Raw genomic sequence first — 13,743 nt, 5'->3', positions numbered from 1 at the left:
TAAAGGATTTCAGAAACATACTAATGTTTTAAAAACAGTACTTAAAAAATACAAATAGTTTTGAAGAATTTCCTGTTTATATTTCTGGAGATAATTTAAGTAGTTTTAAATACGTTTCAAAAACTTTCTTATTTGGGAAATTATGTTTACAAATGATGTTCAGGTCACTTAAATGTTTAAAACGTATTATTCTAGTTTATGTGAGTATCATCAAAAATATTCAACATAGTCTCTTTATTGATACTCATCCCTGTATACATTTCTGGAGATCACAAAATACGTCCCAGGAGGTACAGTATTTTTTTATTTTTTTTCGCAGTTTTTGTTTTTGCAAATCCACCAGAGGCTGCTGTGTATACGCTTTTTGAGATCTCAAATTTCTCTCGCGAGTGCCATTCGTGCCTGCTGTTCTTATGTAAGAGGCCATAGGCTACTGTCGGCTGATTGACTGATTGACCGACCCACCTGCCTCCTTCCCTAAACCCAACCGATAGTGTTTTCAAAAGCAATCCAGAAAAGGAAAAGCCCTCTCCTGACTCTCCTAACCTTGTTTCAGATCTGACCATGTTCTCACCCTGTTATTTACTTGATTGAAACAATCTACATTGTAAACACGCTATATAAGTAAACATGAATTTAATTTACATGTATTTTTTTGCCTTTGTTTTATCTGTTTTCTGGAACCGTTCTTTACCAGACTCTTCACGGTTGTTCCGGTCAACTCCGCTTTGTGTCTAAAGTTCGCGACATGGCTAGCTACTGGGCAAACTAGTAACAGCAGAAAAGCCGTCCACACAGAGGTAAGCAGTAAGCTAGTAGCATAAAAATAAAAGCCGTCGGCGTTCGTTTTAAAGATAAATGCAGACATATGTAGCTCTGGCTACATACTTCGCACTATCCAAAAATGTTTTCACACGTTTTCACAATGAGCCTGTGTTGAAAATATTCTTAGCACATTTTGTAACCAGAAATGAGTTTGTAGTTACCATGGTATTAAATTGTAAAAAAATAAAAATAAAATTAAAAAGATGAAGGGGATGTCTAGTATTTTCTAATAATTCAACGCTCCAAATTCAATTATTCTGGTCATACTATGATATAAATACCTAAAGATATTGTTTTTCAAAGGCATTTGTCAGTTTTTTCACCTACCTGGAGCTACTTTAGCTCCTATTTTTGCTTTTTAATTTCCCTAAAAATAGTTTATCTGCCAGAATCAAGCATTCAACAGCCCTTCACTATTGTCACAAACGCTCACTCCACAAACACACAGATCCAACTCAAGCTTATGCTAAAGATGTACCCCTATATACATTTTTGGAGAGCGCCAAATACATCCCAGGAGCTTTGTTTTTTGTAGTTTTTGTTTTGTTTTTGCAAATTTGCCAGAGGTTGTTGTGTATGCTTTTTCAGATCTCAAACTGTTCATTTGTGCCAACTGTTCTCACATAAAAACACTGAAGGCTGCTGTTGACTAACTGACTGATTGATTGGACAACCGATCGATCCCCCCACTCTTCCATAAACCCGACCAATAGTATCTCAAAAAGCAACGATTGAGCAGCGCCCATTCACTTCCCTAAACCTAACTGCAGTTTTTGAAAATCCAGAATCCGGAAAAAAACCCTTGGCCTGTTTTTTACCATGTTTTCAGAACTTACCACATTCTCACCGTGTTATTTACTTGTTTATTTATTTTGTTTTGTTTGTTTTTTTTGTCTTACCTTCTTTCTGGAACCGTTCTTCACTGGACTCAAACCTCGTTGTTGTGGTCAACTCTGCTCTGCATTTCAAGTCCGCCGACGTACATGTTGAACTACTGGTAACAGTGGAAAAGCTGTCCACACAGAGGTAAGCTGTCAGCTGGTAAGCGAGAAAAGGAACAGCAACATACCGCTCCATAGCATTCATTTTAAAGATAAAATGCAGCCATATATAACTCCAGCTACAGAATTTGCGATCTCCAGAAGCGTATATAGGGCTACGTTTTCAGAATGAGTCTATGTTGCACAGATCGCAGGAGTTATCAAAAAACACATATTTCTTTACAAAAATACAAATTACAAAAGGCACTTACAACAGGAACTAAACCATCAACCACAGGTAAGACATGGACATGTAAGAACACCGGACAGAACAAAACAAACTCAGAGGTATAAATACACAAGACATGATTGAACTGAATACATACTGAACAAATTGAACTTAACATTGATAAAATGGCGGGAAAAACTAAACAAAAGGAACCACATGATGTAAACATAAGCACATGGAACAAACACATGGGAATTACATGACAAACACAAAATGAACACAACATATACACACCATATTAGACAACTATAAGCTTAGTTAACGCAGATTTCAACATTTTTCAATCATTTTTAATGCTATTGTATAGTTTTACCATTCCTACAATACAGATGACATTTAAGATATGCTTAAAATTTAGTCAAACCCTAATCCTAAGTATGAACAATGATAAAGTTAACACAAAGCACCACAAATGATCATCTAGTACTGTATAATTTGAATCCTCATATGTCCCTTTTAATGAAAAACTTAAATGGCCATGAAGAAGATGGGTTCCTTTAAATGTTTTCATTCTCCTTAAACTACTTAATAAGCAGTGAATTGACATATTCATGATTTATCTCTTTTAATGATAGCCAAAAGCAGCTCTTGGCTCTAGTGACACTGCCTGGGGGCCTCAGAGATCACTGTCAGACCTCTTGTCTAAAAGAAGCCATAGCATTTGTGCTGATAAGTGTCTGCATTGTGGATTTAGTCATTTAGCACACACTGTTATCCACAGTGATTTGCGGTGGGCCGGTTAAAGGCCATTTTATCTGACTCACTGAAGGAAACAACTGTGATGGAGCAGAATTTTAGAAGATATTAGTAACTTTTCTTGCTTACTGTGTTCAACAACTTTCATAATCAGGTTTATGTGATGAGTTTGTTGTTAACAAGCACATTCTTTAGACTTTATAGTCCGAGGCAAAAGTATGTGTAATTTGTATTATTTTTTTAAAATGTTTCTTGTGTTTTTAAAGAAGACAATATTTTTTAGAAACACTTTTTTTTTACCATAATAGTTTTAATAACTAACGTCTAATAACATATTTAATTATACTTTGCTACAATGAGAGTGCATAACTTATTTTGAAGATACTAGTTTTCAGCTAAAAGTGCAATTTAAACTTAACTAGTCAAGTCATTGGACAACAGTTCTGTGGCCCATCAGAAAAAAAAAGAAAAAGCAATTTTAGTTTTCCAGAAGGAAAACATACTTTGAATATTTGACATACTTTAAAAATGCCATTGTGCTGTTAAACATCACTTAGGATGTTTAAAATTTGAAAAATCATAAACATTTCACAAGAGGGCTAATAGTTTTGTGTTCAATGTATATTATAGTAGGTCATATGTAGGAAACCATTCCTGTTTTTACATGTTTGTGCAGGTGTCTGTTTACTTTATACCCACAGTTCAACCTGTTTACTGGTGAACAATATTGTTATTTACTGTAGTAATCAACTGAGGAAACATTTAACTTATCCGCTAGTTTTATTAGTGCATCATTAAACTCTATCATACACCCGATGCAATAAGGCGCAAGCCTATTTTCAGACCAGCGCAAGCCTAATTTTCTCGTTTTGCACCACATTGTTTAAATAGTGGATTTATTTGGACCACTTTTTGGCCTTATGGGTGTTCCGGTCTAGAAAGGAGATGTGTTAAAGCGCATTGTTGGCGTGTTGCTATTTCTAACAAAAATAGGCTGTGCAATTGAGCAGCTGAAAGCTGGTCTACAGTCCAGCACAGAGCACGTTAGTTGTGTGCCTCGCTTACACATTGCTTAAAACACACAGGATGTACAGCAATACACAAATATCTTCACAAATGAAAAAATAAAGGATTAAAATATTACAAAAATATTATTTATTACATAAAAAAAAAAACACTGCCTCCATGTCTTCTTAATCTCTAACGGCTCTTTCAGTTTAGTCATGACAATTTGCTTTTGTATAATGTTTTTATTATTAGCAGTATTATTTATACATGCCTATTTATATTTGTTTGTAATAAAAAATAAATAAAAAAATTGTTCTCCTACTTAGTCCTGGTTTTGGAGACATCTGCAAAACCATATGGGGCATAGGAATAGGATGTGTGTTTGGATATAACTCAGTTTTTTGACCACACTCTATAGTTATTGTTGATTTATTAGTTTGCTGGATATTAGACTTTAATTTAGAAATATTTTTGAAACAATTCTCTGCGCTTAACAAAGAAAATTAAATATATAGACTGATGGATGTCTTTAGTGGATTGAGTACAACATTGTTTCCTTATCCACGAAAGGAAAGAAGTAAAGAGAAAGTAAAGAGGCCAAATGAAGGAGGTTCATTCTTTATCCTCGCGCTGCAGATGGTTTGTTTAACTGTTTTCTTGCTAGTGAAGCGTTCAGGTTTTCCACTTACAAAGTCCGCCATAGTAAACTGTAGTAAACTGAATCTTTAAGGGAATGGAAATGAGACTCTGACTGGTTTAATGCACTTTATGCTCAAAGCACACCCATAACTCATTAAGAGAATAAGCACAACCCAGTTAGACCATGCACCTTAGTGCAAACCATATTTAAAAACTGTATACCATTTATTGAACAATAAATAAATGTTTTTCATTATGACAGTTGCAAAGACGTAACCATCAGCCAACAAATTCTATATATTGCTTGCAAATAACCACTGTAGGTTAATCTCCAACAAATGTTTCTAATGGAAATATACTATAAATTTCCCTGCTGTGCAGTGCATTGACCTCAGAACATGCAGTTTACTGCCTTATGGGCAACACAGGAATATTAACCGTCTGTCTCTCCCCTGCTATTCACTCGCTCTCCTCCTCATTCTCTCTGAGTCAGAGTTTTTTGGCATTTGATTAAACAGAATTACAAGCTCCAACCCTGGAGACTGTGAGCTTCGTGCTTGTGTGTGTGTGTGTGTGTGTGTGTGTGTGTGTGTGTGTGTGTGTGTGTGTTTGTGCATGTGTGTGTTTGTACTCCACCCACACGGGTGATAACAGGTGGGAGGAGATTTTTGACTTTGATTTAGTCTCTCTGTCTCCTTTTCTTTCTCTATCTTCTTTGCATCTCTGGCTACTGGGTTTCGAAGTGATGGGTGAAGTCAGGATGTCAGAATTGAAAGTGAAACAGACATTAAACACCTCTAAATAACCCCCCACTTACTTGCACCCCATGAATTTAAAATGGGATCTGTTGGATCCTCTGAATGGCATCTATATTTTAATACATTTGCTTTGGTTTGTTTTGTTTTGAAAAAGGCTTTGTGATGAAACATCTGTATTGGGTTTTAAATAGGACTTTAATATGCACGGTGCATTCAGACAATTTTTGTTTGCATTTTGACAAATATACTTTTTCTGTATATTTGGAATATTAGTATATTAAATCGTTTGAAGAAGCAGTGAAAAATAATGAGCAGTGTAATTTTTAATTTATTTTATTTAATTTTATGTGTTTTTGTTAAAAAAAATAGTAATAATATATATAATAAACATACAGTTGAAGTCAGAAATATTAGCCCCCCTGAATTATTAGCCCCCTTTTTATTTTCCCCCTAATTTCTGTTTAATGGAGATTTTTTTCAACACATTTCTGAACATAATAGTTTTAATAACTCATTTCTGATAGCTGATTATTTTATCTTTGCCATGAACACAGTAAATAATATTTGTCTAGATATTTTTCAAGACACTTCTATTCAGCTTAAAGTGACATTTGAAGGCTTAACTAGGTTAATTAGGATAACTAGGCAGGTTAGGGTAATTAGGCAAGTTATTGTATAATGATGGTTTGTTCTGTGGACTATCGGAAAAAAAAATGCTTAAAGGGGCTAATAATTTTGTCCTTAAAATGGTGTTTAAAAATTAATAACTGCTTTTATTCTAGCCGAAATAAAACAAATAAGACTTTCTCCAGAGGATTACCAGAAATACTGTGAATTTTATTTTCCCTGTTAAACATTATTTGGAATATATATATATATATATATATATATATATTGGAATATATATATATATATATATAAATAAATAAAAAAATCAAAAGGGGGCTAATAATTCTCACTTCAACTGTGTGTATATATATAAATTTGTGTTTATCTTTAAATTATTTTACTGACTATTTTTACCCTGATTTACAAGACACACCTAACATTAAACAATAACTTATGTTCAATTAAATGAATCAATATATATTAAAACATCTAAAATTATTTAGATAAAAAAATGTCATAACTTTTTTTTCCACAAAGCAGGTATAAAACAGAAATTATCTGTATTATAAAATCTTTACTTTCCATTATTAAAGCAGACTTTAAATTTTCCTTTATATGATTTCTATGTGTCAATCCCTGTTGTTATTATTAAACCCTAAAAAGGAACATCTTGTCTATGATCCATTTATTTTTAATATACATTTTACTGATATTATAAAATGAACAGAAAGTGGCATAAAGTATTTAGTCATAAATACATATGAAGCTTTACTTCTAAATAAAATGATGTGTTTCTACAGCAGTGACTGATCTTAAATAGAGTGAGGCATGCCATTGACATAATGTGAACTGAACATGCTTGAATGTCTTCTTCATTGAAGGACATGCATTTAGAAAATGACTGGAGTGGGAACATAATGTTAGTGTTTAAAATGGACAATACACACTGAATGCTAATGTTTACTTTAGCTGAATGCTGTTTAACTGTATATGAGATAAAAATGTTAAAATATCCAATGCTATCTCACACCAATTTGTAACTTTTTGATTTAGTGGCTAATTTGTACAATGTCATTTGTACATTTTAGTGTGATTTGCCAGCCTGATCTCATAAGGAAACATACGTTTTTTTATGTTTTGTCACTTTAGTGGCTAATTCGTACAAATTTAGTCGTACAAAAATTTATCATTTTAAAAAAGGAGGCGTGGCACCCAACTCATCCCTAACCCCAACAGTCATTATGTGATGAGCAAATCATACTAAATTGTACTAATTCATAAGAATCAGCCACTAAATCAAAAAGTTATGAATTGCTGTGAAATTGCATTGGATTTCCTCATTTCCCAAATGACAGTTGGGTTAAGGGGTGGGGTTTGGTGCCACACCTCCTTTGAGAAATTGTACATTTTTGTTAACCTGAACTATGACTGAATTAACCAAGATGTCCTCACTGCAGTCTGTATCACGATGACGAACTCTACCAGGTCCAATATGTAGTGGACATTGTACCGCTCACTGACGCCGCGCACATACTGTGACAGTTGGGTTTAGGGTTGGGGAGCTGTAGTGGAGGATCAGTACTGTTTAGAATTGGCCACTAAATTGACAAGAAGTACAATAGTTGCATGTCCTTGTGTGATCAGGCTACAAATATCATATGCATTTATTCACACAGCAACAATTATTTCAGTCATCGCGTGTGCAACTATTTTTATTTATTTGATTTATTTATTTATTTATTAGTTATTTTTTTATTAAATTGGCCCTCACAGGTAACTTCATTTTACATTTAAGCTGGGTTCAGTTACTGTCATACAGTATGTTTATATCATTTCATGTTTCAGAATTGTATACAGTTATCTTGTAACCAATTCAGTTGTAACCATAGCAAGTTATTGTCATTGTGATGATTTGTGAAATACTTTTCATTTAACATCAACACTTAACTGCTCCATATTGCAATGCAATAAACTCACATAATAACAACGCTCTCTTACATTTTTAGCTATTAATGCTGCCCCTATTTCCGTTTTTTGGTATAAGAAGTAGAAGGATGGTTTGACTAGAAATGTACAATTGTTCACCATCATTCTGATAACTTTTTAGTCATGTGGCAAAACTACAGTTTGAACCGCTGTAGTTAAAATCCATTCTTACAACTTTCACTGTCAAGTAGACAAAATCTACTTAAAAAATAAAAATAAATTAAATAAATAAACAAATAAATAATTTATAAAAGGTAAAAATAAATAAATAAATAAATTAAATAAAAAAAAAATTTAATAAAACTGTAAAAACATTATTTAAATTATTATGTACAAAACAATACGATAAAAGCATTTAATTATTAAATGAACTGTTTTTTTATGAAAATTAAAGCTAAAATACACTCAAAATAATACATGAATAAAAAGGAGAGAAAAATTGTATTGCTAATATCAGAGGGCACACAAAAGTAGATAGAAAAATGTTAATATTAGAAATAAAAATGTTTAGAAAATATAATACACATATGAATATATATACACCTGTACCTCATGTCTTTGGATTGTGGGAGAAACTGGAACACCCGGAGGAAACCCACACGAACGCAGGGAGAACAAGCAAACACACAGAAACGCCAACTGACCCAGCCGAGGCTTAAACCAGTGATCTTCTTGCTGTAAGGCGACAGCACTACCTACTGCCTACCTAAATCAGAAGCTATAATGATATTAATTAAAATATGTGAAAAATACATTAATTCAATTAAAATATGCAATTAAAACTGCAATTCATGAAACATTTGTTATTTTGTAATGCATACAGTGTTGTTGTTTCTGTAATAATGAAAATCTTCCTGCATATTAAAATAACACAGAAATACAAACCTTCCTATTTCCTACCAGATATATAATTACTAATATATTGATGAAAAAATTATCAAAAAGCCCAAACATCCAGTATACACACCAAATGACCTTGAAACTCTCTTTGAGCGGCCCACTTTCTCTTGTGATTATTGGACATAATCATGTTTACTTTGCGCTGATTGATTAATCTACGCTTGACCTGTTGACTGTGACATGATATTTCATGTTTATAAGCTCTGGAGTTTATTGGGAACAGGTGAAAGCTGGTGTAATGAACTCATAAATAACTGGAAAATTATCGAGTGTTTCTGGCTGATCGTTTGTTACTGCGATTAGACTTCACTGCAAACCAAAATCAAAGTTGGACATTCTTGATGATGGTGTCCACCAAAATATGTGAACAGATAAATGGCTCGTATGAAAAACTGTACATGGGGTGATGCAAAACTAGTCATTTTTAATTTGTCTATGATTTAATTGTGTGTGTGTGTGTGTGTGTGTGTGTGTGTGTGTGTGTGTGTGTGTGTGTGTGTGTGTGTGTGTGTGTGTGTGTGTGTGTGTGTGTGTTTTTATCGTAATTAACAAGATAAGCAAATCACTGTGAGCCTTAAAATCGAAATCTCACTAGGCCAAATGACTTTCCACCGGTATCGTTCATCATGTCTGGGGAGTGAGTGGGCTTTAGGTAACAGTTTGACAGTAAGATCATTGTTTGGTTGGTATTCACAAGGTTTTTTTTTTTTTTTTTTTGGACGTGGGTGTTTCTTAAACTATGGGCACTTTTTCCCCTGAGGACTTCTGGAAAATAAAGTCTCTTAAATCTCTTTTCACACTCTGACTGGTTTATTTAATTTGCCCTCTAACGATGTCCAATAGAGAGGGTATATACATATATCACAGGAGAATTGTGTCATGTTCTTCCCTGCTGAAAGTAATGAAACTCTTTTGGATTAAGACACTTTTGGCTTGTAACATTTCTATATAGTAGTTTAAGAAGACTGCTGTTAAATATATACTTTTTTCTTTCTTCAAATGCAAAAACTTTCCAATGATACAAACTATTTGTTGCTGTGTATTTTACAATTACAGTCACATTTGATTGATTACTTGATTTATACATTAGTTGCAACATTATCATATAGTTGCGTTTACTACTAATCTTGACAAAGAATGTTTTATACCTGGAAGACTTTGTCTGTCTAATGTTATGTTTATGTTAAACAAACAAACAAACAAAAAAAAAATGCTTTTCAGGACACAAAACCAGCTGCATGGGCATATTTGTAGGAGTATTCAACAATATTCAAATATTCTATGGTTCAAAATGATACCTTTTTTCTTTTGTGCATAAAATCATTGGAATAGAAGTAAAGATCCTTTTGTAAAATTTCTATCATAGATATATTAGAATGTAACTTTGGCTAGTAATATGCAATTGTAAAAACTTTATTTGGGCAACTTTAAAGGCAATATTTCTCAATATTAGAATTTTTTTTTAACTGTCAGATTCCAGATATTCAAATTCTAAGTTGCATCTCGGCCAAATATTGTCCTATCTAAACAAACCATGCATCAATAAAAATTACAATTAATAATGTCAAAAACAGGGTGCTCCGGTTTCCCTCACAAGTCCAAAAAAACAAACAAAAAAAAAAAAACACACATGGTATCAGTGAATTGGGTAAGCTAAATTGTCCATAGTGTATGTGTGTGAATGAGTGTGTATGGATGTCTCCTAGTGATAGGTTGCAGTTGGAAGGAAAATTAACACGCCCTGCACTGGACTTTATAACAGCTTTCAGCTGGTCAATGGCCCGGTCTATTTCAGTTCTTCAAAATAGCAACGCATCAACAGTTTTGAACACACCTCTTTTTAGACAGGAACACCCATAAATCCACAAAGTGGTGCAAATGGATTTGCCATTTAAACAACGTGACACAAAACGTGAAAACTAGGGTTCTGCTGGTGTCAAAATAGTAACAAGTTGTGCAAAACACATCTTGCACTTTATTGCACCAGATATATGATCGGGCCTAAGGAGTCAGATGACAATGTTGAAGGTCCAAATGCAGTTTCTTTAATAAGTCAGGCAGGCAATGGTCAAACAAGAACAAACAGATACATAAGGGTAATCCAAAACCGTAGTCATGGTCACAGACAGAATAGTTGATACAGGTGGCAAAACAACATACACAAGAAAACAAGGCAAAAGTCAAAAGCGCAACGAGTAGAAAATAGAATGTTTAGAAATATTACAGCAAACAAACAAGACTCAGCAACGTGTGTGTGTGTGTGTTTGAGAGGTGAATATATAGTCCAGATAATCAGTCCATGATGAGTTTACCAGCTCTGTGTGTGTAATCTGGGAGAGAACTGGAAGTGGTGTGTGTGTGTGAGGTGCATGATGGGATTTCAAGTCTAGTTTCAGATTTCTCCAGCCATCTGCAACTGCTAGATTGCTGATGATTGTAACAAAATGTTTCTATGTTACTTACTGACTTTTTTTTTTATAAGTGAATCAGGTTTAATCTACATTTTTTAAGTTATGAAAAGTTTAGCTAAAAATTTTTTCCAGATCTTTGATAAATTTTTGTGACTAGGTGACTAGAAAATTTCATTTAATTCACCAAAAAAAATAAATAAATAAATAAAAATAAATAAATCAGCAACAATGCTTCATTTCCTTTGCTGACTCAAACGTTTGGGAAAACCTGATTTGATATAATTTATAAAACCTGTTTTGTTAACAAAAAACTGAATATATTAGATAAATATGGTACAAAGGAATCAAATTAATTCAATAAGTTAGGTCAAAAGTAATTAATCTTGATTGTGAATTGCAAATCAGGTCAAGATGCTATTTGAACTATTTGAAAACCTGGTATCTAACAGTAAAAAAAAAAAAAAAAGGAAACATATTGAGAAAATCATCTTTAAAACTGTTCAAATTAAGTCTTCCATGGCTAACTTTTTAGTCTGTGATAAAGCCTTTATTGCAAGCATAATCTTTACTGTTGTCTCCTTGGCTAATAAGTAACTTGAGGGGATTATTGGGAAATTTAGATTCTTTCTCTTTGCTTAGAATGGGGAATAGGGGAATAGCTCCTTTCAGTGCCGGTGGCAGACATTGTATTTCTCTTCTGCCCATATGCTCATTAATGTTCTAGTTAGATGGTGGCTCCATCCAAGTGTTTCATCAATCGTCTCTCAATCACCTGTGTATTATGGGGCTCCCAAATGTCCTCATGCTGAGATTAGTTTATGTTTCATCAACCAGATACATTTAATTCATGTTTCAATTCAATACATGTTTATTTATATGGCAGTTTCACAATGTAGATTGTGTCAAAGCAGCTTAACTTAGAAGTTCTAGTAAATTGAAAGTGTGTCTGTCTTGTTTTTAGAGTTGAAGTTCAATTTAGTTCAGTTCAGTGTGGTCTAAATTTCACTACTAAAAGTCCAAACAACGAAGTGCTTATCCATCGATGTGCAGCTCCCCAGCGCCGACAGTGGCTTGAAACTTGGGGAGCTGCGCATTGATGGATTTGCTCTTCAGTGTTTGGACTTTCAGCAGTTTTAACAAATTTAAAATCTAAATTTATTGTTTCTCTTTTTTTTTCTATCCTAAAGCACCATTTGTTGAATTTTCACCACTAGGGGCGCATATTCATAACAAACAAAGATGTGTAACAAACAATGATGCCATGATTAATTGTGTAATCATGGGAGTTGTGGACTTCATTACATCCAGTGGATCCTCTGAGACTAAAATATTCAAAACTCATGAAGCAATTGCTGATGTGAGACAAGCGTTACCCGTGATTTTACGATTTTGATGTTTAACAGAGCAAGGAAATTTTCACAGTATGTCTGATAATAATTTTTCTTCTCGAGAAAGTCTTATTTGTTTTATTTTGGCTAGGATAAAAAAAAATTTTAATAAAAAAAAAAAAACATTGTAAGGTCAAAATTGCCGCTTTAATATATATATATATATATATATATATATATATATATATATATATATATATATATATATATATATATATATATAAATATAAATATATATAAATATATATATATATATATATATATATATATATATATATATATATATATATATATATATATATATATATATTACTTGAAGGGCTAATAATATTGACTTTTTATTATTGTTAAAAATATTAAATATTGCTTTTGTACTAGGCAAAATAAAACAAATAAGTCTTTCAGAAGAAACAAATACTATAGGAAATACTGTGAAAAAAATCCCCGCTTCGTTAAACATAATTTGGGAAATATTCGATTAAAAAAAAAAACAAGACAGAGAAATATATAACACTCCTCTGGTGGTTTTTGGATATTGTAAGGGGACAATATTTTTATTTTGTGCTTCTTAAAGCAGGTTTTTGCATGCTTGGATCCAATAAAAACCAAATAACTCCTGAAGGCTGTAAAAATCCTCAGTTACAGCAGATGGGAAAGAGGCCCATTGAAAAGAACACTTTAACCCAGCCTAAGGTTGTTTGCTGGACTGGTTTAAGGTGGTTTACCTGGTCTCCCAGCCTGACCTGCTGCAAAGTTTCCAAAATGCCCCTAAAACCAATCTACACCAATGTGACCAGGTTGTTTCTATCCTCAGGTTTATGTGAGGTACAGAGAGTTTCTTCATAGTATGAAGCGCTTTAGCCAATGAATTCTGAAACAATTTATTCAGACAACTTTCAACAGACAGCTAATGTACATGCCGACACATCAAACTATCCAATACATCAAATGAACCATCCACCCTTTCTCAAGATAAGCAGACATGTTGTTAAATTTTATGTTTGACAAGTTTAAAGGCAGAAATTGAAATAAAACACCAATGCAGTGTAACTAACTAGTAAACAAAATCTTAATTTGCTTTAAAAGAGGGTGCTTTTTAGAAGTATGTCTCTTATAGAAATTAAAATTGACTCAAATGAGACAGATTAGACATAGATTCATTTTAAAGTATTGTAACTGTAATGAAAAATGTTTTAGTTGGCACTGACTGATGACATCTAGTCTTGGTTTAAAATAAAAATGGTATTATCATTT

General features: G+C 32.9%; 1 protein-coding gene across 18 annotated transcripts in view; it reads left to right on the top strand.

Moving 5' to 3' along the window:
• The window catches only part of LOC137489979 (uncharacterized), a 656,302-nt gene that overhangs the window by 161,458 nt on the left and 481,101 nt on the right, over positions 1-13,743 (top strand). For 7 of the 18 annotated variants that reach the window (XR_012405494.1, XR_012405495.1, XM_073949400.1 and 4 more), the window contains 2 exons: positions 741-800; positions 1,796-1,851. The exons of 10 other annotated variants lie outside the window; for them this stretch is intronic. Coding sequence is in view for 5 of the 8 variants with exons in the window: in XM_073949400.1 (XP_073805501.1) it covers positions 741-800; positions 1,796-1,851 (116 nt within the window). In the remaining 3 variants the exon portion in view is untranslated. Of the gene's footprint in view, positions 1-697; positions 801-1,795; positions 1,852-13,743 lie in introns of all 18 variants that reach the window. One more of the 18 variants, XR_012405505.1, reaches the window with a different exon arrangement.

Source organism: Danio rerio, chromosome 1 (genome assembly GCF_049306965.1).
Source record: "Danio rerio strain Tuebingen ecotype United States chromosome 1, GRCz12tu, whole genome shotgun sequence".
Lineage (NCBI taxonomy): Eukaryota > Metazoa > Chordata > Actinopteri > Cypriniformes > Danionidae > Danio > Danio rerio.
This window is presented reverse-complemented; position numbering and strand designations above follow the sequence as displayed.